This window comes from Poromitra crassiceps, assembly GCF_964638095.1.
Source record: "Poromitra crassiceps genome assembly, chromosome: 9".
Taxonomy (NCBI): domain Eukaryota; kingdom Metazoa; phylum Chordata; class Actinopteri; order Beryciformes; family Melamphaidae; genus Poromitra; species Poromitra crassiceps.
In genome coordinates, this window is record NC_139630.1 from 38867012 (window position 1) to 38892011 (window position 25000).

The window sequence follows — 25000 nt, forward strand, 5'->3', positions numbered from 1 at the left end:
GAGTGGATAAATAGTTTTATACAACACTTAGTTCCGGCCGGGTCCAATTTGGTTGGACAAGAAGCACTGCAGCCGTGCTGATATTTCAGTATAACATCACGGTTGCTTCAATGTGTGTATATCACTCCGCTTTACAGCTGTTGTAAAGGTTGCCTTTGTTTATACTGTACAACTGTTGTGTAAAAGCAATAGCACACTCAAGGTCGTGCATGTTGTACTGTAATATCATCACGGCTGTGATTATCCTCCCACTACTCCCTCTCTGCACCGGCGAAATATCGTTTCATTCCAGAATTTGATGATGCATTCGGTCCAGTAACATTTGAAAAGAGCCGCACAACTGAATTATTTACCCCATTGAAGTTTGCTGAAGGCTAACCCGGGAATTGGCCGGTTAGGCTGGAGGGAAGTCTCTGGCCCCTGGACCACAGCAGAGTGAAAGCTCCGGTCCTACTGTGGAATACAGAGTTATGTGGCACTCATAGGCTTCATCAGCATTGTGGGAACTTGTTGGTCAATGGCTTGAATGTAACAGATGTTCATGTAAGTTATCCATTCTAGCTTTAAAGAGGACATGAAACATTGAATTATATGACTCTAGTTCATTTGCATTTCACCTCAAACAAGACGGGACAGTGAGGACACTGCTCTCAAGTCTGATATTTACCTTGATTTGCTAGAACTTTTCACCTTTTCGCCACCTGGGGCGCTGCTTGATGATGTCACTAGGTTGACAGTACAGTGGAGTACAGGTTAGTGAAGTGTTTGTTATTAAGTATTTTGAAGTCTAACAGGCTCACAGCATAATGCTGTTGTGTTTCTGATTTGGATTGTGGTTGTTTTGATTCATCAAAATATTCAAAATCCTTATACTGTACTACCTAGTAGTAGTGACATCATCAAGCAGCGCCCCAGTTGGCGAAAAGCTGAAATGTTGTTCATCTTTCTAGCAAATCTATGTAAATGTCAGACTTGAAAGCAGTGTCCCGACTCCTGTCTTGTCTGAGGTGAAATGCAAATGAACTGTAATGTGATGTCACTAAACTGCGGAAACTGAGGAACTGAGGAAACATCACTGCCCTAAAAAATTAGTAGGATAATAAGCATTCCTCAAACCTATGGATTGGACACTACTAGCTGCAAGCTAACAAGTTGCTTGCTGGTCGCGTGTCGCTAGCTGGACCCTTTGGTTTCAGTGAGGAGTACTAATAATGCTACACAGATTTATTGCCGTCTGTTGTGAAGGGCTAATACAGAAAAACAAGTCTCCACAATGTCGAGTGCCAGTCAGGTGAAGAAAAATAATCAACATAGTCAACATATTTCTGTAACTGGATTCAAATGTCATCTGTTACACACATAAGAGAACATATTGGAAATTGTATGTGGAATGTGTTTGTTGCTAGGCAACTTTGTCACGATACCCTTGTGACCTTCCGACCCTGCCAAATCTGGTGTTACTGTCCCCGTGTTACGCGCGCGCGTGTGTGTGTGTGTGTGTGTGTGTGTGTGTGTGTGTGTGCCATCTGAGACGATTACTAGTCTGCCGCATAGCAACTGAGAACAGCTGTGATTTCACCGTTGCTTGGACATGAGTGTGTGCATGTGCGCACGCGCGCCCGTGTGTGTGTCGCTCTGTTCGTGTGTTTTGTTTGTGTCTCTTGTGTGAAGTACCATTTATCTATACACACACACACACACACACACACACACACACACAGAGCGACAGACTCCATCAGCCAAAATGCCCCCCACTCAACCCCGTTGTCGACTCGCTGCCGAAAATAGAGCTTGGAGGGAGCAAGGGAGCAGTCATATCCCTCAAGATCCAGTCATGTAAAATACTGTTATCCAAACCTGTTCAATAGTCTTATTCATCTCTCTTGACTGCAAAACCAAACAGGCCTTGTCTGTCTTCTGCTTCATGGCAGGAGCCGTGTGTGTGTGTGTGTGTGTGTGTGTGTGTGTGTGTGTGTGTGTGTGTGTGTGTGTGTGTGTGTGTGTGTGTGTGTGTGTGTGTGTGTGTGTGTGTGTGTGTGTGTGTGTGTGTGTGTGTGTGTGTGCGCGTGTGTGTGTGTGTACCTGTGTGTGTGTGTACCTGTGTGTGTGTGTGTACACAAATGCTGGCATGCATTTTCTCTGCTCTTCTCCATAAGAGGTTTGTCCTTGGCCTGTCCGACCTGCATGCTCCCACTGAGCCCTCCGTCAAGCGCGTAGTAGGGGCGGGCTCTCCCGCGCCCAGCGAGCCAATCAGAAAGCCGGCGAGCTAATGACATCAGTTTAGCGGAGCTTCTTTGAGCCCGGCCCCTCGAGGTGATTCGTTAGAGAGAGCGCTCTTATTGTTATGATGATTAAGTGTTCTATGAGGGCTATCACAGGAGAGCCCCTTAATGAAAGTGGAGCGTGGAGAGCAGCAGCAAGCCGTGGAGAGACACAGAGAGCACACAAAAAAAAGAGAGAGAAAAAAAGGTAAGAAGTAGAGGGAGCATGTGATTGGAGAGAGAGGGGGGGGGGGTGAGATGAGGGAGGAGAGGGAGATGGGAGGGGAGAGGTTGAATATTCAGCAGCTGCGTGCGTCCAGACTTGGACTCCGGGTGTTCATGCTCTGAATGTACCATGAGAGGGAGAAGGTCTTGCAAGTCCGCTGTAAGAGAGAGTACTCTAGAAGAGAGAGAGAGAGAGAGCATGTGCATGTGTGTATGTGTGTAAGCATATACTGTATGTGTTTTGATGTGTGTGTGTTTGTGCATGCAGGTATGCGAGGGTGTGTGTGTGTGTGTGTGTGTGTGTGTGTGTGTGTGTGTGCGTGTGTGCGCGCGTGCGCATGTTAACGTGTAAACACTGGAGTTTCCCCTGACATTTAGCAGCTAGGGTTGGACACCTTGCCTTAAGGCGAAATTCCACCTTCAGATTCTCTCACACTGTTATTCACCTTATGTAGAAGAAGACTGTCTGGCTTGAGAGACTTAACAGGAAGTGTAAATACAGTCGGAAGATCCGACTGTATTTACACTTCCTGTGACTCATAAACCTAGTCTGACTCATAATGTGAGTCAAACTAGGTTTGACAGGGTGAGTCAGACTGTTTTGAACAGGAAGTCAAGTGTCAAGTGGGCGGGGCTGCATAAGGTGAATATCGTCGATCTGTGATGTGCAGTGCATTCCAGGATTCATTCATTTCCTTGCATGATTGTTGGATGCTGGTGCAAAATGGCGAGTGTTGAAAGAAGCCCTTGCTCGAGGGACTCACCCCAAAACCTGACATTTAACTTTGCTTACACCGTTGAAAAATTGTCTACTATTAAACTCCATTGTAACTTTAAATATCTTGTTGTGACGTCAAATCCTCTTTACCTAGCAATGGCAGGTAAATTTAAAAAAAGAAAGTACCTGCCAAGAATAATTGTTGCCAGACAAAATACTACTAGATAATTAATAAAGATTTACATAGGAATATGTCACCTTACTCGTTCCCAATAGCATTTTGTGTGTAGAATCAAGTGGCGAGTGTTAAATAAAACCTGCTCACTCACTTATACAATGGAACAAGTTTGTAATTCAGCCTGAAGTGCAGCAGAATTCAAATGACCAACGAGCATTTTGAAGAGTAGCGTGTCAAAGGTCATGACCAGGCAAAGACAGAAGACTGCACTATATAAGCAATGCATTCAAATGTCAGGTAAAAAGAATAATAATAATCCCAGCCTGCTTTAATTGTTTAATTGTTTATTGTGGATCCCCATTAGACTACACCAAAGGTGAGACTACTCTTCCTGGGGTCAGCTTTATCGAGTGGTCCAGCAAAGACACATTTTAAGTGCATTACGGCACTTTGCCGGTGGTAAATTCAGCTGTGTTGTTGTGAGGTCACACGGGGAGAGGGGGAGACAAGAGGCAGCAAGATGAACTGCAGGTATGCAACAGGAGGTCTGAAGCGACTTAGATGAGAATGTGGAAAGAAAGCTAGAAGCACACGCAGTCCACGCATTATAGCTCAAGCAAAGCTCCTTCATACATCATGTCATGGCAGAGTAAAGGGTTACAGGCTTACAGGGAGATAAAGCAATCAATTGTCCCTCCATTTTCCCATAGAGATCTCTAGCTAACAAGGGGGCTTCAGCACATACAGACAGAGAGAGATGATGCTTGCTGGGCCCCCCTCGCACTCCCTCGCATCACCCCTGGCTGGAGGAATGTAGCGGAAAAACGAGGGACTCCAGATAGAAGATCCTAATATGAAGCACATTGTCTGTTGTTCTCCTGTTTCCCATCTCCTGGGTTCTCTGCTTCGGGAGCCGACAGGCTGGCTTTGATGAATATCTACAAAGAGATTTGAGCTTTATAAAGAGGTCAGTTTAGCCTGGTATGCTATCGTATAAGCTCTGGAACTTCTGAGTGCAGTGCGCTCAGACAGACGGCGAGGCATGGAGAGCTGGACTTGCTGCAGGTCTGCACACTCAAATGGAAAGTTTGGGATTTTTAGAGGCCTATAATCCACGACTGACCATGCCCCATTTTAAACTAGGGTTGGACTGATATATAATAACGCCGATAATAGAGAGCCGCAGGAACAAGTCCGGAAATCATCGATGCTAACACTCCTGGTTCTTCACTGTTTTCGCCTATGGGATTTTTTAATGGGTTTTTGGCGCGGTGCTTCTAAAATAAGGTCTCTGGGCAACGCAAGCTTAATCAAACGCGAACCAGTGTTTAGTAATATCATCTTCACACATGAGGACCACTTTTATGAGTTTTGAAGCTTTTACTTGCCGTTAAAAGGGCGGCTAGCTAGTAAACGGCTAAATGAGACTACACTGTTGAGTCCACGGGGATATTAAACGTCAAAAACAGCATGTAAAAGCTGTTTCCCATTTTCATTTCCTTTCACATTATTTGTTCAACATAATTTTGGATGAGTTCTTCTTTTAAAAGGAAGTCATCTATCCCACAGTTTCTCTGCTACGCTATAGTTTGAGTGAGACACCCGGCCTTAAAGAGCTGCTCACGCATTTCATTAGTATGGGCTTAATGAGTTTCAGTTTCACATGATGGTCCACGTAAATATTGTTTCAGAGCTTTTCAACTCTGCCAAGAATATTTTTGTAACAATACTTTATTGAAGAAAATGCAGCATGTTGAACACAATCATAAAAAGATGTACAGTACACAAGGGATTTGTAGTTTTTACAGTGTTTCTCCCCAACCCAAAACAGCCAGCATAATCCATTACTTACACCCCCTCCCGCAGGCCTCATCCACAAGGAATAAAATGATAGTATAGTCGTGTATAGATATCAATGTGGTGACAGTAAACAAGACAAGACAAGACAAGACAAGACAAGACGAGAGAATTGTAATACATATACAAATGAAACAAATAGAAAAATAAATGGACAAATAAATACATGCTGTGCATGCATGCATGCATGCATACATACATACATACATACATCATACATACATATATACATACATACATATACATACATACATACATACATATATACATACATACATACATACATACATATATACATACATATCATGCACACTGTCATTGTCGATAACGTTATCTGACCTGGCTAACTGTGGATACTTGCTTGCTTGCTGTGTACCGAGCTCAAAGTAGTAGGCTACGTTCTTTGTTTTACCCCCTGCACTGTCCGCTACAAAAACAACTCTCTTCTTCATGACGTTCACTTGTATTTCGCGCCGTGACCGCTGGAAGTGTTAACATGACCCGGAAGAATTTGGCCCACCTCCGCGTCTGAACATAAGGTGAATACATATTGAATTTTGACACAAAATATTGGCAGCTTCACTACAAAATTATCAGCATCAGCCTTCAAAATCCATGTAGGTCGTTATTTATTTATTTATTTATTTATTTATAGAGTAGTCCTTGCACTCACTTGTGTAAATTGTGGTAATAGTAAATAGTATGATTTTAACATGCTTTAGCAATGCTAGTTCAAGTCCTACTGACTTGGACTAGCATTGCTAATTGCTAACAGGGGGCTGTTTCCAATTCAGGGAATTCCTAAAGAGTGACCCATTACGCTTCTCTCTGTCTCCGATTATATCAGAGTATATTTTTGAATATCTATCTGATATATCTTTGTGAGTTCCCCTTCTGGGAGGCTCCCTCGTCCTGGCTCTCTCTCCCTCTCTCTTATCTCCTCTCCCCCACCTCCTTCGATCTATCTAACATCTCATTTGTTCTCTTGCACAGAGCGAGTGTGTGTGTTTGTGCAGGTGGTATGGGTGAATTTGTATGTGTGCGGACATGTGAATGACTGTGTGTGTGTGTGTGTGTGTGTGTGTGTGTGTGTGTGTGTTTGTGTTCGATCAGGCCCTGTCTTTCTCTTGAGTTCCACATCTAATCACGGCAGCATCATCCCTCATGTCTAATTGTGTTGGCAGGGCCTGTCAAACAGCATACGCTGAAAGACGGGGTGACTTTGAAATGCTGGTAATGACCCTAGGAGGATATCAGCAGCCTCTCTCTTTGACTCCCTCCTCCTCCTCCTCCTCCTCCTCCTCCTCCTCCTCCTCCTCCTCCTCCTCCTCACACTCTTCCTCTCACTCTTCCTCTCATTCTATATCGCCCGCTTTCTTGTCCACTCCTGTCCTTTTATATCCCTCCCTCACGTTCTCTCCTCTTGTTCAATCCCAGTTTGCTGTATGTGATGATGATGAGGGGGGGGGGGGGGGACAGGGGAGAGGGTGTGTGAGAAAGAATCATAGCAGGAAGGAAGGAGAGCGAGAGAAGAAAAAGGAGATGAGAGGGAACGAATGAAAGAGAGAGAGAGATAGAGAGAGGGTTAGGGAGAGAGAGAGGGTTAGGGAGAGAGAGAGAATTGGATGAGGACAACCAAGAAGACAAGAGCAGGAAACGGTTAAATGCGAGGAAGAGCTTCTAGCGCTTATTTAGCCAGAGATTAAGAATCTCATTTTTTTCCAAGGGTGACTTGGCTAAGACAGTAGCATCAAGACAAACATAAACGTTGCAGACAAATAACGCACTGTGTGTGTGTGTGTGTGTGTGTGTGTGTGTGTGTGTGTGTGTGTGTGTGTGTGGTGTAGTGTAGTGTAGTGTAGTGTGTACAATTAGAAAAAGCAAAAAAAAGAAAAGTCACGCATGCAGAGGAGAGCGAGAGAGAGAGAGAGAGAGTACTTAATAAGCACTCAATAGGCAATACTTGAACATCAAAGCAGCAGGCTCATTGCCAAACCTATTTAAATCTTGACTAAACAAAGGAGAGACAGCTCCTTATTGAGTCTGCCACAAGAAGCTTCGTTAACACAAAGAGCAGCGCCGCAGAGTTTCAAGTGATTTTGCAGCGAGTTCCATGAAGAGGCAGCACACGGAGGAGACATGAAGGCACTGTTTCCTAACTCGGCTCCTCTGACCCCAGGGACAGAGAACGGAAAACACAGTCTGTACGGTAAACTTCCTCTAACTTCCCCTCTAACTTTTGTTTATCGAATAGATGTAAGAAAGCATTTCTAGACATGTAAGAAAACAAACAAACAAACAAACAACAACCAGAGCCAGAATGGCGTTTTAGATCCAAATGTAGCAGTGAATAAGTCTGCTAATATAATGGACAGTGCATGCTAGCCGGTCGACCAGAATATAATTGAGAAGGGACGGGAGGCAGACTGGTGAGAGAGAGCTTGTCAGTAATAGCCCCTCGGGAGAGACTTTGGGAACGTGGCGTGTGAATGTAACACATCAACTTAATCAAGTGCTAAGATGAACGTGACGACCAATCTGCAAAAGAAAAAACAACACGACACTTAAATAAAATCCTTAAAGGAACACTCTGCCCATTTTCAACCAGCTTTGTATCATTAGAACATCAGTAGTATATCAGAAAACTGTAAACTGTTTTGAAGTCTGTCATTTAATTTGACAGTTACTGAGTGTTAAAGTGTGGACCAGTGACATCACTGGTCCACACTAACTCAAATGAATAACTCATTAACTCAAATCAACTCTCAATAACTGTCAAACTAGATGAATGACTTCAGTTTGACAGTTATTGAGAGTTGATTTGAGTTAATGAGTTATTCATTTGAGTAGTGTGGACCAGTGATGTCACTGGTCCACACTTTAACACTCAATAACTGTCAAATTAAATGACAGACTTCAAAACAGTTTACAGTTTTCTGATATACTACTGATGTTCTAATGATACAAAGCTGGTTGAAAATGGGCGGAGTGTTCCTTTAACTCTGCTTCAGTTTCTCAGCAAGGTGAAGAAGAGGAAAAAAGCAGTCACCAATTTAAACTCTCTTACTATACTAGTAGGATTCAACAGGCTCAATCACTTTGCCTTCCTTGTAGAAAGCGTGAGTTGTCTTTTGTCAGCATTCAGAGCACGTTTCTGTTGACATCAGGTATCTTATGCAGTGTTAAAACAGCTTGTATGAGTGGGAGGGAGGAGTGAAGCATGTAAGCAGAGAGTTGTGTCATTATCAGCAAGAAGAAAGAGAGAACACTAAGTACTGTATCATCGGCAAAGGGAGAGCAGAAGGAAATATATCTCCTGACAACGGCAGCCTCACACCCCTATAACCCTTCTCTCTACACTCCAATAAGCTTTCTCATCCCAAACGAGAGACGAGCAACGTTTCTCACTCCACTCGCCTTTGTCAGCCAAATTTGAGTTCATTGCTTTAATTCCGATCCATTTTCCTCCACAAAATATGAACGCAACACACTCTGAGTCCAGACTGCTATCAGAACCAGGTTTTAGCTCATGCTCTCTGAGTCCAGACTGCTATCAGAACCATGTTTGAGCTCATGCTCTCTTGAGTCCAGACTGCTATCAGAACCAGGTTTGAGCTCATGCTCTCTTGAGTCCAGACTGCTATCAGAACCAGGTTTGAGCTCATGCTCTCTGATTCCAGACTGCTATCAGAACCAGGTTTGAGCTCATGCTCTCTGAGTCCAGACTGCTATCAGAACCAGGTTTGAGCCCATGCTCTCTGAGTCCAGACTGCTATCAGAACCAGGTTTGAGCTCATGCTCTCTGAGTCCAGACTGCTATCAGAACCAGGTTTGAGCTCATGCTCTCTGAGTCCAGACTGCTATCAGAACCAGGTTTGAGCTCATGCTCTCTGATTCCAGACTGCTATCAGAACCAGGTTTGAGCTCATGCTCTCTGAGTCCAGACTGCTATCAGAACCAGATTTGAGCCCATGCTCTCTGAGTCCAGACTGCTATCAGAACCAGGTTTGAGCTCATGCTCTCTGAGTCCAGACTGCTATCTGAACCAGGTTTGAGTTCATGCTCTCTTGAGTCCAGACTGCTATCAGAACCAGGTTTGAGTTCATGCTCTCTTGATTCCACACTGCTATCAGAACCAGGTTTGAGCTCATGCTCTCTGAGTCCAGACTGCTATCAGAACCAGGTTTGAGCTCATGCTCTCTTGATTCCAGACTGCTATCAGAACCAGGTTTGAGCTCATGCTCTCTTGAGTCCAGACTGCTATCAGGACCAGGTTTGAGCTCATGCTCTCTTGAGTCCAGACTGTTATCAGAACCAGGTTTGAGCTCATGCTCTCTTGATTCCAGACTGCTATCAGAACCAGGTTTGAGCTCATGCTCTCTTGAGTCCAGACTGCTATCAGAACCAGGTTTGAGCTCATGCTCTCTTGATTCCAGACTGCTATCAGAACCAGGTTTGAGCTCATGCTCTCTTGATTCCAGACTGCGTTCAGAACCAGGTTTGAGCTCATGCTCTCTGAGTCCAGACTGTTATCAGAACCAGGTTTGAGCTCATGCTCTCTTGATTCCAGACTGCGTTCAGAACCAGGTTTGAGCTCATGCTCTCTGAGTCCAGACTGCAGTCTTCTAGTGAACTTGCAAGAGGCTGAGAGAGCAGAGAGAGAGAGTTACAGAGAGCCAGAGGGGGCGGACCTTTGGAAGCGGACGGACCCGTCCACTGGTGGTTGCCATGGTTTTTTGTTGTCGGGACAAACCGTGGGCCAGTGGCTGAGAGCCTGAGCTGCTGTTTGTTAAAGATAAGTGGTGAAGCCAGGGGCGAGAGAGAAAGGGAAAGACAAGACGGAGAGAGAGAGAGAGAGAGCCCTGTCTCTTTTTTCCTATTGACTGCAGGACATAGAGCATTTCCAACTGAAAAACACTCACCATCTCAAAGCTTCATCCAAACCTTCACCCTTCTCTCTCTCTGTCTCTCTCTCTCTCTCTCGCTCTCTCTCTGTCTGTCTCGCTCTCCCTCTCTCTCTGTCTCTCTCCCTCCCTCCTGCCCTCCTCCAGATAGTTCAGTTGCTGTTTAAACAGTGCAGCCAAGTCCTTCTTGCGTTATTCCGACCCTAACCCCACCAGCCCAGTATCAAAGCTCCATTGGCTGTGCACCAGCCGCTTTGATATCGTATAGTGTTTCTGGCAGCCTCCCTCTCTCTCTCTCTTTCTGTTGCTCTCTCTTTCGTTCTTTCTTTCTTTCTTTCTTTCTGTTGCTCTCTCTCTCTCTCTCGCTCTCTCATTTCCCACAATATTGTAAAAGAGCACAGAGCGCCCACAGGGACCTGCTCACTGTCAAAGAGAAAAGACGGGGGCCAGGGGGCCTGAGAGGGAGGGGAGGAGGGTGGGAGGAGGGAAGGAGGGAGAGACGGGCTGGAGTGGTGATGATGCTGAACGAGTGTAGCACCGCAACTAATGATTATTTCCATTATCGATCGATCTATTGATTGGATTAACCGATTAATCATTTCGCCTGTAAAATGTAAAAAAAATTTTTTTGACAAATATCAGAGAACCTAAAGTGATTCTTCACTTAGTCTTCTGACCAGCAGCCCCCCAAAAAACTTAAATATATTCATTTTATAATGATGTGAAATTAACGACTTAGGGTTTTGGTATGGGGTAGGGTAAGGGTAGGACCATTTTCCATGTTGAAAAATGAAAACTATTAGCCGTGTACCCCCAAAACTTGAACGGCCACACCACAGCGGCGTGGGGTTCAAGGTGTTTGTGCCAGTTTAACTCACTTCGACAACATGTCAAATGTGGACAGAGAAAACTGAGTTGAATCAAAGTGAGTGAGCGAGAGAAGTCCAGAGTGATGGAGCCAGGAAAGAGCAAGCCACTGAGCCAGCGTCTACATGAGTGAGCCAGCCAGTATGAACGTGTGATTGAATGTGGGTGATGTCCATGGTGTTTTTTTTTCCCATTTTCTCCCCAATTGTACTTTGCCATTTCCCCCCACTGCCCCGGTCGTTGCTCCACCTCCTCTGCCGATCTGGGGGGAGTTGTAGACTATATACTCCTCTGATACATGTGCAGTGGCCAGCCGCTTCTTTTCACCTGACAGCGAGGAGTATAACCGGCAGGACGTAGCACGTGGGAGGATCACGCTATTCCCCACAGGTCCCCTCCACCCGAACGGGTGCCCCGACCGACCGGAGGAGGCGCTAGTGCAGCACTCAGGACTCATACCCCACCGGCTTCCCCAGCAGACATGGCAAATGTGTCTGTAGGAATGTCTGACCAAGCCGGAATTTGTCGGGAATTTAATGCAGGTCTCCGCGGTGGTAGGCAAGTGCTTTTACCTCTACACTACCCAGACGCCCCACGGCCAATTCTTTTTAAGCTTGACCTGACTGTCGCAGTCAGTCTGCTGCTCTAGGGCTGTTCGATTTGGCTAAAAATAAAATCTCAGATTCTTCTCTCTCAAAATTCGATTTCCGATTTCGATTGTATTTTTTTTATACTATTATACTTCTGTAACGATTTGTTGCCCTGCACAGCTCAAAAAATAAATAAAAAATTCTCATAAGTGACATAATTTATGCTTTTACTCTGAAGGCAGAACAAGCCAACTTCCTGTCTTAGCTTGGTGCTGCTATGCCTAACTTCTTTCTGTTGCTTGCTAAGCTGCAGTATCTTGACATGGGTATGCGGGTAACTGCCACTGTTACCAGGTGTACTGTACAATAATTATCATATTTGTACCATCATTTCGCCCTCTGTACGATGTACGATCAATAATGCCAAAATTCCCATAATGTATGATCATTTTATCATTTTGTTGTGACACAGTTGTAATCAATATACTAATATGGATCCTATCTCTGTCTGTTTATACATACACATACACATACATACAATCATGCAGTCATGTCCCCTAGGACAAAGTCATTTTAGTTCCGTGGTAGATAGAGTGCTGGAATTTCCTACACAAGTAGTATTATTATTTTGCTGTTCCTTTACCTCAGTGGAAGTACTTACTGGTGTAAAATGTACTTTAAAAGTAAAAAGCACCTCATTTAAAATGGAATGTTGTGTTGTGATTTGGAATTGTGATGTCATCAGTGATGTCACTTGAGCAATAGTGATGTCACTCGAGCTTGTGATGTCATCAGTGATGTCACTCGAGCAATTGTGATGTCATCAGTGATGTCATAAATCCTTCCTGGTTGAGGCTATAAGTGGTGGAAGACGCAAGGCATCCAGTCTGCCGGAAAGCCATAAGAAGAAGAAGAAGCCGCTGCTTGCGTGCAATAATTTCCCTCCAAAAGCGATAATTTTGACCCTCAGGTACGATAATTCAACATTTCCCACCTGGCAACACTGGTAACTGCGATAGCAGCAGGGGGAAATTCAGACAGACAGGGTGAGTCAGGCTGATGCTGCTAATGTTGCGTACAGCCAGAAGCAGAAGCTGTAAGCTACTCGGTGGCCCCACGCATTGTTTTGTTGTTACGTGTCCTAAAGCCAACATTTCACTGTCCGGTGATAACGTCTGTGTTCGTGAAAAGTGTGTGTGTGTGTGTGTGTGTGTGTGCGTGTGCGTGTGTCGTGGCTCTCGCACTCCGATGTGTGCGATGGGTTGAAATAAGTTTGCCGCGCTGCTGTCTTTAGTAGCCACTAGCCACGGCCTTTAGAGAGACTTTACAGCGGGGAGGAGGGACGTGGAAGCTGCACGCATACATGAGGGAGAGCCGCCGTACCGTAATTACCCTAGTTAAAGTGAAAACCGATTTGACGATTCTCATTTTTTTAGCATCGGCCCAATTAATTACGATAAATTACGATTCAAAATCGATTTATCGTGTAGCTCTAGTCTGCTCCCCCCCGCCCACACACACCCCACACCCTCCCCGCACTCCACCAAGAGACCTCCAGGCTGCACACTCACAAGTCACCTTCAACCCTCCACACTTGCAACCTCAGAGTGCGTTTGTGTGCGTGTGTGTATGTGTGTACGTTTGTGTGTGTGTACGTTTGTGTGTGCGTGTGTGGGTGTTTGTGTCTGTGTGTGTGTGTGTGTGTGTGTGTGTGTGTGTGTGTGTGTGTGTGTCTGATTGTTCGCCATCCTCAGAGAGCGAAGGAGAGCGTGCCTTGATTGCTGGCTGCTGATGAATCAGACCAAACTTACTCTCTGTTTGCCTGATGCAAATGTCTGTTTGCTTTGTTGGTTAGCCTACTTTGGAGGGAGGCTGTGTGGTGTGTGTGTGTGTGTGTGTGTGTGTGTGTGTGTGTGTGTGTGTGTGTGTCGTCTTGGATTATTCACTAGCAATATTTGATCTGAGCACTTTATTTGTATTGTCCAGTGTTGACATTCAACTGACTGTGTCGGGTGTCAAAAAGCACATCCTCAGCAGAGTGTCACTTGTTTGTTTGCTGCATCTCTACAGACTATGTAACCCTGACCCAGACGTTAGCCTAACCCTAAACTAACCCTAACCCTGACCCAGACGTTAGCCTAACCCTAAACTAACCCTGACCCTAACCCAGACGTTAGCCTAACCCTAAACTAACCCTGACCCTAACCCAGACGTTAGCCTAACCCTAAACTAACCCTGACCCTAACCCAGACGTTAGCCTAACCCTAAACTAACCCTGACCTTCCCTAACCCATTTTAAATCCTAACCCTAACCCTAACCCTACTCCCTAAGGGCCTGTGTCCACCTAGCGTCTTTTCCTCAGGTCCAGCGTCTTTTTTCAGTTGTTTCCAATGTGGGGGAGAGCGTATGCAGGCGCACACGGACGTCTAGAGAAAGTGCGCTGCGCCCAGCGTCTATTTTCACAGCGCTCCGGCATTTTTGTGCGCCCGACTCCCAGCGCTTCCAGCTGAAAATATTTTAACTTTTCAGAAAGACGCTGGTGTAGGGTGCTCCTTTTCTGGCAACTTTAATCATGGAGAAACTATCGCAACAGAGACAGAAAGGCTCAATTGTGGGAGCAGATTGGCTAGACACTTAATATTTCTGGTGAGTGTTGAGCTAAATCACTGTATGTGTGTTGTTTGCTAATGTTAGCTGTCAGCTATCAAGCTACTACCGCACTGAACTGACATTAGTTTCAGACTGCTTCCTTGGATAATTGTGCGCTGAGATCAGCGCTTCCCAGCGTACTTCCACCATTTAACGGTCGGAAAAAGATGCTAGGTGGACACAGGCCCTAATACTGCTTATTATCTTATTTGAGACAAAGTTCAGTATCAACTTTGGACTATGCAAATAAGGTGTGACCTTTTCTTGCACCGTGCAACTTGTGTTCAATCTTCAGTTATTTAAAGTTGCTAACATTTCTTTGTGACAGTCATATATTGCTGTGAAATAACGGCACCTCGGTGCTAGTTTTACCGTAGGACAGGAAAATAGAGCCGTAACAAAGAATAGACCCCAGTGATCTGCTGTTTGCTTTGATTTTTCAATTTGGGAGTTGAGCTCAGTTCTTCCTAACTCTATATTATGTGCTTATTTTCTGCTTCATTGGTTAGCTAGTAAGTGGGCTGAAGTGGGAAAGAGAGGCGCTGCCATGTGATACATAGCAGCGCTGCATGCTGCTCTGAACTCGCAATGTTGCAACTTGCAAACATTGACCCAGTTTACTGTGTACTCTATAGTGTTTGACTTTCTTCTACTACAGCGACTCAGCATCAGAGTTTTGGACTTTCACTGTATCTGTTTATAGGCACTACAAATGAACTGGCAGTCATTTCCACCAGCTTTCCATATCAATCATCATCATTCCCTGGCCTGTGGCTTTTTAGAACGATACTGTACATACTATATTATACACCATACATATTATAGCCTACATGCCCCCAGAGATTTGTGTGATATTAAATTTGAGTGTGATTCTTTATTGTTTTGAGCCTGGTTTTAGTGTTTGAATGCCTGCTTTGCAAGTATAAACCAGTCAAGTCTTGCTATAGTGGATTTCTGTCTTCTGCTCAGTTCAAACAAACCGATCCTTCGAGGGAAAGGCGCAGAAAGCGTGCGCGTGTGTGTGTGTGTGTGTGTGTGTGTGTGTCTCTGTCTGTGTGTGTGTGTGTGTGTGTGTGTGTGTGTGTGTGTGTCTGTCTGTCTGTCTGTCTGTGTATGTGTGTGTGTGTGTGCGCGCGCGCGCGGCGCGAGTTGTTGCCAGGCAGCCGAGAGCAGTAGCTATAGGACCAGTGGGGTCAGCAGCAGTCCTCTGGGACACCGTGACCCCTGACCTCTATCCCATAACTCTTTGGTGCTGCGGCTAAAAGAAAACAAGAAAAGATAAAGATAAAAGAAAAGAAAGACACACTCAGACCTTATAGGATGTGATTGGTCTGGCACTGCTTCTCTAATGCCCTGTGGAGCGCTGCTGATATTTGTCCTAGGGAAAAGCAGGAAATACAAGGGGGAAAACCATTTCACGGGCTGAAAATGGGGGAAATCACAAGTCTGCCTACAACCAGTGTTGACATATGTAGCCACAAGTTATTTATTTTTCCAGTCTCTTAGAGAGTTCTCATTTTCTCATCCTCTCTCTCTCTCTCTCTCTTCCTCTCTTCCTTCCATCCAGAGTATAACGTGTAGGAGGGATAAAGGTCGTTCTTTTGTCATCAAAACTCCAGATTAGTTTTGCCTCGGTGCATCTGACTGTCTGCTTTATCACTGTGGCCAGAGAGGGTTCAGCTCACCCCTCTGCCAACTCATATCTCCTACTCATCCATTCTATCTCCTATCCTACTACTGTATTGCTGTCATTCTAGGGGTGGGCTGACAAATCGATACAGCATAGTATCGTGATATTTTGTGTGGCAATATATTGTATCGCACGAATATCATGATATTTTATCATATAAATTGTCAAGTGCATGCATGCAACATTTATTTTTATGACAATGTTGGTCAGTCTGTGTGCTTGACAATCCCATTTTGCTGCGGTAAAAATGAGTGAAGTGAGATGAACAGACTGGAAACTTTATCTCATTAGATAAAACAGATGTTGACCAAGTTTTTTTTTTTTTCCCTTTGGGGACATAATTTGCAGTTGAAAAAAAAAGTAATAAATCGTAATACTCAATATATCGCGAGACTAACATATCGCAATACTATATCGTTGGATAATATCGTACCGTGGGGCATCTGGTGATTCCCACCCCTACTTCATTCTACTGTCCGTCACAAACGTTTTCTTCTGTGGCAGGCTAGATGATATTCACAGCATTGTGCTTTATTGGGCCGTTATATTGGAGAGTGACAGGGAGGAGAGGAGGAGGAGGGAGGAGATGGTGACAGCGACACATGTCATGACACTGCGATCAAACTGCCAAAGTTGTAATAGTATATGCTTAGTCCGCTGAGGCCCAGAGCAAAGCTTGAATGCGCCGCTGACAGAATGTCACAAGCCTATCTCGCTCGTTTTATTTGAATTCTGCTGCATTCATGCGTTTTGGGGTTCTGTGTTAAAGGAACACTCCGCCCGTTTTCAACCAGCTTTGTATCATTAGAACATCAGTAGTATATCAGAAAACTGTAAACAGTTTTGAAATCTGTCATTTAATTTGACAGTTATTGAGTGTTAAAGTGTGGACCAGTGACATCACTGGTCCACACTAACTCAAATAAATAACTCATTAACTCAAATCAACTCTCAATAACTGTCAAACTAGATGAATGATGAATAGTTTGACAGTTATTGAGAGTCCACACTTTAACACTCAATAACTGTCAAATTAAATGACAGACTTCAAAACCGTTTACAGTTTTCTGATATACTACTGATGTTCTAATGATACAAAGGTGGTTGAAAATGGGCAGAGTGTTCCTTTAAAAAAAAAAGACTTGGAGTCAGATACAAATTTGATCCTAAAGTTGCCAAATTGGGCTGATATGGCGCCAAGCAAGAGCCACACTCCAGTGCAGTTTTACTACTGTATTGCAGAAATCACTCAAGCAAAGGATGTTGCGCACTGGTGGTGGCCCAAAAGCATAAGTGTCGCATTACAGTATCATTCTGATTAATACAATGTCTCTTCAAGCTCCAGCAGACAAAGAAAAAGCTGCCAATGGGGAATGAAGATCTTCTGAGGATTACATAAATAAGTCTCCGGGAGAGAGGGTTGAATGCAGTGTGGGAAATATTATGCTATCAATTAGAGTCTATGAATAACACTGTCTCCACCCCCCCTCACCCTCCACCCTCCCTCAGAGGAGTTCGTTAACCTTTTTGTTAACCTCCATATAAACACCGGTGGCCTCTCCCTGTAGTTACACGGCCCTGGGAGGACTGTGAGGCGAGGAGGGGTCAGTCGGGTTCCATCAAGGTCACTGGCGTGCTTCACAATCAACACTTTGCACATTTGCTGCGTTTGCGTTTGGTCTTATCCCTTGTTTGGTCACCTTGCAGCTGGCAAAGTTACATCGAAGCCTCCATCTCAATTAATTGAAAATGTGACGGTTGATTGGCCATCAATGTAACAGAAGGGATTGTGATTGGGTGGTGTTAATTGGGCCATTATTTCCTCATGAATGTGGAAATAGCTTCAATGCTGATGTGTCTTCTCCCACTTCCCCTTTTTTTTTACAGACAAATATATCTTGTTTTTAAAAATGGTTTTGCTATTAATACCACAGCGTCGTTAACTGAGGTTGGAGGCAAGCATGCAGGCGTACCACACTGTAAACTAGAGTGAGTAAGAGTGGAAACTAAGCACAAGGAGCTGCTGCTTTGAGTCAATATCTTTCTGCTGACAACTCAACCCTGGAAATAATGGAATTGTCCCAAAGCAAATAGCTCAATTCAAGCCATCTTATATACATTTGAGATTTGAGATCAGGGTGAAAATGCAGCAACAGATTTTTATTATTTACATTTTTTTGGTGGGGGGGGACTTTTGATATTTAAGTGGTATAAAAGGCGTCGTGTCATAGCTGTGTCGCAGTGTGTTCCTCACAAAACTTGAGGAGATAGAAAGGACACCATGTGTAGGTTCATCATGGTAATCTCTCTCCCCTGGTATATAAGATGGCTGCCAGGATATTGTCATGGAATTGAGCGTTTTTTCATCAGCGGCCTGTGCATGAGACTCAGGAGTAGCTGAATGTTCAACATATATACTGTATATATATATATATATATAGCAGTAGAAAGGAAATCCAAACCTGATGAAGCAACAGCGAAACGCGTTGTTCGCCATATCTATGCTACTTAAATAAAATAAGTCTATTCTGACAACCTGGTGTGCGCTGGATTTCCTTTCTACTGCTATTTCTGCTGTTCCTGCTCCAGCTGCACCCGGGACTAGCAGCACAGCTGTGCACAGGGCACTACTTTCTTCTATATATATATATATATATATATACATAGATATATACACATATATATACATATATTATATATATATACATATATTTATTCATGAGAGCGTAATGATTAGTTCTGTTGCAGCCAACCAAGTGGCCGTTCGATGGTAATTTAAATAGAGAGAGCCTTGCCGTCTATTCTAATTCAGTGATGTTGTTTAAGGTCCAAATCCTTAGACAACCATAACTGGTGTGGTACCAGGATAACTGGTGTGGTACCAGGATAACTGGTGTGGTACCAGGATAACTGGCGTGGTACCAGGGTCACGATGAGAACAGAAACACATAGCACTGATTAGAGCACGTTAAACTGCATTGGTATGCATGGAGATAGAGAGCATACTTATAGAGAGAGAGAGAGAGGGACACACACACACATACAAGCACACACACACATACACAAGCACACAGGAAGAACACACGCTAAGCCAAATATGGACATGCCAAACAAAAATGAACACAAATCAAAACAAAACATTACAAACACAAAAGAGAATCCGGAGAATGAGGAAGACAGAGAGAATAGCACAGTCGCATCTGTCAAACTAATGTGATGATGCTTCTCACACACACACACACACACACTGACACACACACACACACACACACACACACACACACACACACTGACACACACACACACACACACACACACAGCAGGCATGATTTAGTGTGAACTTGAGCGATATGTGCCTGTGTGTCCTTTAGCGGTTGATCCTGGGGGGCCACTGTAGAAGTTGCATCAAAGTTTGTTTAGAGCTGAGCAAGTGTGTTAAGCTTTATGGGCACCCATGGGAGACATGGTGGTGGCACACACACACGCATGCATGCACATGCACACACCCAGGCACGAGGCTTGGGCGGCAGCTCGCGCTGGCCCCAACCAACAGTGAGGAGTTTGTTGTCATAGCAACAGTAAAATGAGATGACTTTACTGTCAGCCGTAATGTTTCATGGCCCCCTCGCCGCTATGGCAACATAACAAGGAGGAGAGAGAGGAGGAGGAGGGGGGAGAGAGAGAGAGGAGGAGAGAGGAGGAGGGAGATAGAGAGAGGAGGAGGAGGAGGGAGATAGAGAGAGGAGGAGAGAGATGGAGAGAGGAGAGAGGAGGAGGAGGAGGGAGATAGAGAGAGGAGGAGGAGGAGAGAGATGGAGAGAGGAGGAGGAGGAGGGAGATAGAGAGAGGGGGGAAAGAGAGGAGGAGGAGGGAGAGGAGGAGGAGGAGGAGGAGGGAGAGATAGAGAGAGGAGGAGGAGGAGGAGGGAGAGAGAGAGAGAGAGAGGGGGGAGAGAGAGAGAGCATCGGAGCCATCTCTGCATTCCACTGGACTCCCACTAGGAACAATGTCACTCCGGTGCCCTTCCTTCCTTCACAAGACAAACGCACACTCACACACACATCGTGACGAGCCTATCAACCACACACACTCACACACACACACACACACACACACACACACACACACACACACACACACACACACACACACACACACCTTGAATAAGCCTGTCAAACACACTCTCCACCTCAGCCATCCCTTTGATTATGCGTTCACTATTTTCAGCTACGACGTTGTTATCGTCACTGCTGCAATTTGAATTCATTATGCTCACTGTCAATATTGGTGCAACAGCGGCGCACCTGAGCCAGGTACAGCTTGTTGAGTGAGAGTGCAGGAAGAGTGAGGAGTGAGAGGAGCACCTGAGCCAGGTACAGCTTGTTGAGTGAGAGTGCAGGAAGAGTGAGGAGTGAGAGGAGCACCTGAGCCAGGTACAGCTTGTTGAGTGAGAGTGCAGGAAGAGTGAGGAGTGAGAGGAGCACCTGAGCCAGGTACAGCTTGTTGAGTGAGAGTGCAGGAAGAGTGAGGAGTGAGAGGAGATCAAAGACCTCCAGCTCCACGGAGTGTTTCCTGCACTGGAGAGAGAGAGTGTGGAGCGGAGCAGTGGGGTCTATGCACTATAGTATAGGCTGGCCCACTATACGGAGCAACAGCCGAGTAGCTATACATCACAATTCTATATTTAGCTCAGTCCTTCCACTACAGCCTATCAACACTGTTAAGCAGAGTTACCGAGCGCTGGAAAGTAGGGCTGCCTGCTGGGCAGATATGGACGAAATCAAATATGACTTTACTTTTGACCAAATACCTCGATATTGTGACAATATTGTAGCGATGACTATTGGTGCTTTCACACAATATTTACAAAATGAGATTTTTGATAAATAATCGTCAGTAATGTGGATATAATGACTAAGTGGGTAAAGGCAAATAATAGAACAGCTAGAACACAGGGCTTCAAGTTCTCAGGCACCACGCATGATTTCAGGCATAGAGCCGTTCTAAATTAAATATCATACTTAATTCATCAATTCCTCCTGGACAACTTTCCAGGCTCACAAATCTTTTCTTGCTTTAACCCCTGAGAACGGTCTGGTAAGTTCAGAAAATCACATCACTTGAGTGCAATGCGGCCTTTAAAACCAATATTACGATATCCAAAATCTTACACGATATCTACCCTCATATCACAATATCGATATAATAATATGGGTATATATTTGCCCAGGCTCAGTAGAGAGAGGTGCCAAAGAGGAAAACAGCCAGAGATAGGGGCCGGGGGAGAGAGGCAGACGGACGGACAAAAGGGCACGCAAAAAGAGAGAGAGAAGCTGTGTGTTGTTTTGCCCTGTTGCCATGGCGACACCGCGGCCGGAGCTGTGGCGAGCTGACAGTTGTCACCCGCCACGCGTGACAGCTGTCAGTCAGTGCGGGGCAGCAGAGTGAGGGGACAGATCGGCTCGTGATCACCTTGGATTAGAGAGCGATCGCAGCAGAGCACACACAACATATCTGCTCTTAATCCTCATGTTCTAATGGCCAGCAGAGCCTCTGCTGCTTCTGTGCACTGCTACTTTCTATTTATGCTGCTGTGGCTGTATGCGTGCCATCCCCACTAGGAGGTGTGTGTGTGTGTGTGTGTGTGTGTGTGTGTGTGTGTGTGTGTGTGTGTGTGTGTGTGTGTGTGTGTGTGTGTGTGTGTGTGTGTGTGTGTGTGTGTGTGTGTGTGTGTGTGTGTGTGTGTGTGTGTGCGTGCGTGCGTGCGTGCGTGCGCGCGTGCGTGTATGTGTATGCGTCTGTGTGTGTGCGTGCGTGTGATTGTGTGTGTGTGTCCAGACTGTGTGAAATATGTCCACAGAGCGAGCGGAGCAGATTACATTTTGCTGTGCTGCTGCCCGCCTCCTTCCCACAGCTGTGTGTGTGTGTGTGTGTGTGTGTGTGTGTGTGTGTGTGTGTGTCTGTGTGTGCGTGCTAGCAGCTAGAGGACAATCACAGAGCTGTGGTTGTTGTAAGCCTTCTGACTGTACTGTGATACTCAGCCTCATTCATCCCCTCAGCTAACAACACACTGTGTGCCTGCGCCTAACGAGCACTGCACTGCTCTCTCTGTCGGGGGAAGAATGGCGTGATTAGTGTAGGGATAGTGTTGAACTCAAAGTTTAAAAAAAAAACTCCTACATTCCAATTGGTTGTTGGGGATCTAGGGATTGAGTCTTATTGGACAGTTGCACTCACTGTAAGGGTGCTTTCACACTGGGGACCCGCGAGCGGTTCCCGAGCACACTTGTCCCCAAATTGACCCCGGGTGCGTTTTTTCGTTTCATGAGTGGTGAACGTTGCGTTCCGTGCCCGGGTGCGAAACAGCGTACCGTGACAGGGGGTCCACTTGAAAAAGGTGGTCTACTCTCTCTGGGGAACGCGTTGGGCGTGCCCTGGGACGGAACGGAACACTTGCGAACGTGAACGCCGACCGCACCGAACCACATAGACAACACACGGGCGAGGATACACTCCCGGCGTAGTTGATACATGACGCAAGTGTACTCTGCAAATGTTCCGTTCTGTTCCCGAGCACGTGGAAGACATTGTGTGATGTGAAAGCTGACCAGCAGGGGAGAGAGGGGAGGGGGGGGGGGCAATCGTGCGGCCGGGCGCGGAACGAAAGTAATCGTTCCCAGTGAGAAAGCACCCTAAGTCAGTTTGGATAACGAGCCCTGAGGTCAGTGCTCAAATGTAAGGTGGTATATTGATAAACATGCCAGAGGATCAAGCATGGAAGTGCAACAATGGCTGTTACAGTACAAGTTTCAACTTGAATTCAACCTCAAGAGGTAGAGATGTATTCAGTGAAATCCAGTGGAATAGCAAGTGATCGTGTTGTTGAGATTCACAGAAGTGGTTGCATGTCAGTATTTTCAGTTGAAAATACATTGTCAACTGAACTGAACTCCATTGTCATGGACATAATTGAAGCATTGGTATTATTAGTCCTCCACTACCATACGTCTTCATACAGTGTTCATCGCTGTGTAATGTCAATACTCTGCTGTTAAACTAGTCATTAGCGGCTGGTTGTACAAGGCAACATTTCCTCAGCCAGTGAAGCAGGAAATTTGCCGTCCCAGTCAGAAATGGTTCGAAAGCCCCGGAGAAAAATGATGATGTAATAGTTTCCCCCTCCCATCACAGCCTAATTGATCTAACAGCCTAATTGATCTAACACAGCCTAATTGATCTAACAGCCTAATTGATCTAACACAGCCTAATTGATCTAACAGCCTAATTGATCTAACACAGCCTAATTGATCTAACAGCCTAATTGATCTAACACAGCCTAATTGATCTAACAGCCTAATTGGGGGTGTGGTCAAACTCTTGTTGCGTGCCTCCACCCTTTGCCCTCAACAGAAATCACGGCGTTATGCGAGGAGAAGCAAACTGTATTCCGTGAGCTGACCTCATTTCCTCTCTCTCTCTCCCTCCCCCTTTCTTTCTCTGCTCTTCTCTCTCTCTCTCTCCACCTCATCCCTCACTCTCCTCCCCTCCCCTCTCCCTGCTTCTCTCTTACCCTTTCCTTTCTCCTGGCAACTATTTCTCTCTCCCCTCTCTCTCTCTCCACTCTCTCCTCTCTCTCTCCACTCTCTCCTCCCTCTCTCTCTCTTCCCTCTCTCTCTCCACTCTCTCCTCCCTCTCTCTCTCTCTCTCTCTCTCTCTCTCCACTCTCCCCCCTCCAGGAGTGAGCCCTGGGCTGGATGGGACCCACCATGCCCCCCAGCAAGAAGGCCCAGAGCCCCAGCAGCGGAGCCAGCGCCTCGCAGGGCCTGAGCCCTCCGTACCGGCAGGGCGACGCGGCCACGGCGGCGGCGTCGGAGGCGGAGGCGGCCGACCTCTCCCTGTCCCTGTCCGCCTCCTTCTCCAAGGCGGAGGACGAGGAGCTCACCAGCCTCTCCTGGCTCCACGAGAGCACCGACCTGCTCAACAGCTTCAGCCACTCGGGCCTGCGCAGCGTCTCGCCGCTGCAGGGCGACCCCGACGGCCAGCACCACCACCGCTCGCCCTCGTCCTCCTCGCCCTGCCCCGACGACCCCATGCTGGGCGACGCCCACTCGCCGTACGACCTGGCGGCGGGCGCCAACCGCAAGCCCCCCTACTCCTTCAGCTGCCTGATCTTCATGGCCATCGAGGACGCGCCCAACAAGCGGCTGCCCGTGAAGGATATCTACGGCTGGATCCTGGAGCACTTCCCCTACTTCGTCAACGCCCCCACAGGCTGGAAGAACTCGGTGCGCCACAACCTGTCGCTCAACAAGTGCTTCAAGAAGGTGGATAAAGACCGGAGCCAGGTAACCATCGCACTTGCAGCTTTATGCAGGGAAATGTTGGTTCTTCAACCCCCACCGGCCCCCGCCATGTGTTTTTCATTCACTTTGAACTGTGCAGCTATGCTAATGTGAACACATATAAAAGTGTATTGCAGCTGCATAGTGAACTGAACACTCCGTCCATGTGTGGCTGACTTCATTGGAAGTCCTGTGCTGGTTGTTTCACAGCCAGACACTTATCACTGGTTGCAGGCAGATCCAACTCGAAGTCAAACACATTCTGTGTTTTGTCTACAGCTGTACCAGATTGGGCCTTATCAATAGTTGATGATCTGTGCTTTCATAGTTCTCTGTCTTCACTCAGACGTGTGTGGTGGGTCTGCGCTGTCCCAGTGGGACGCGTGTTTCCCTTTTGATTTCAACTCTTCATGCAGTCTCTCATACATACAGGCTCTCACGTCCACCATTTAGCCCATTAAAGAGTAAAGGGGGAATGAGTCCCTCAACTCAATTAGCAGTAAATTAATAGGGGAGGATTTAATAAGAGTGATGCCAGGAGACGTTAGATTCCATCTTCCCTGGGGGGTGTTGGGAGGAGGAGGAGGGACAAACAGCTTGGATCAATTGTGCCTTTAAGATGTTACAAACTTGACTGAGATGATACCAGAGGGTAGAGCAGCTCTGTGTGCTTTCTCTCCCTGGCCAGCATGTGAACCTGAACTTCTCCTTTGGAGCG

At 46.0% G+C, this 25000-nt stretch overlaps 1 protein-coding gene across 1 annotated transcript in view; it reads left to right on the top strand.

Annotated features, from left to right (window-relative positions):
* Window positions 1-25000, top strand: part of ches1 (checkpoint suppressor 1) — a 74771-nt gene that overhangs the window by 10120 nt on the left and 39651 nt on the right. Inside the window, exon 2 of the mRNA XM_083643488.1 lies at window positions 23677-24285. Coding sequence (XP_083499614.1) covers window positions 23695-24285 — 591 coding nt within the window. The 5' untranslated portion in view covers window positions 23677-23694. The remainder of the gene's footprint in view (window positions 1-23676; window positions 24286-25000) is intronic.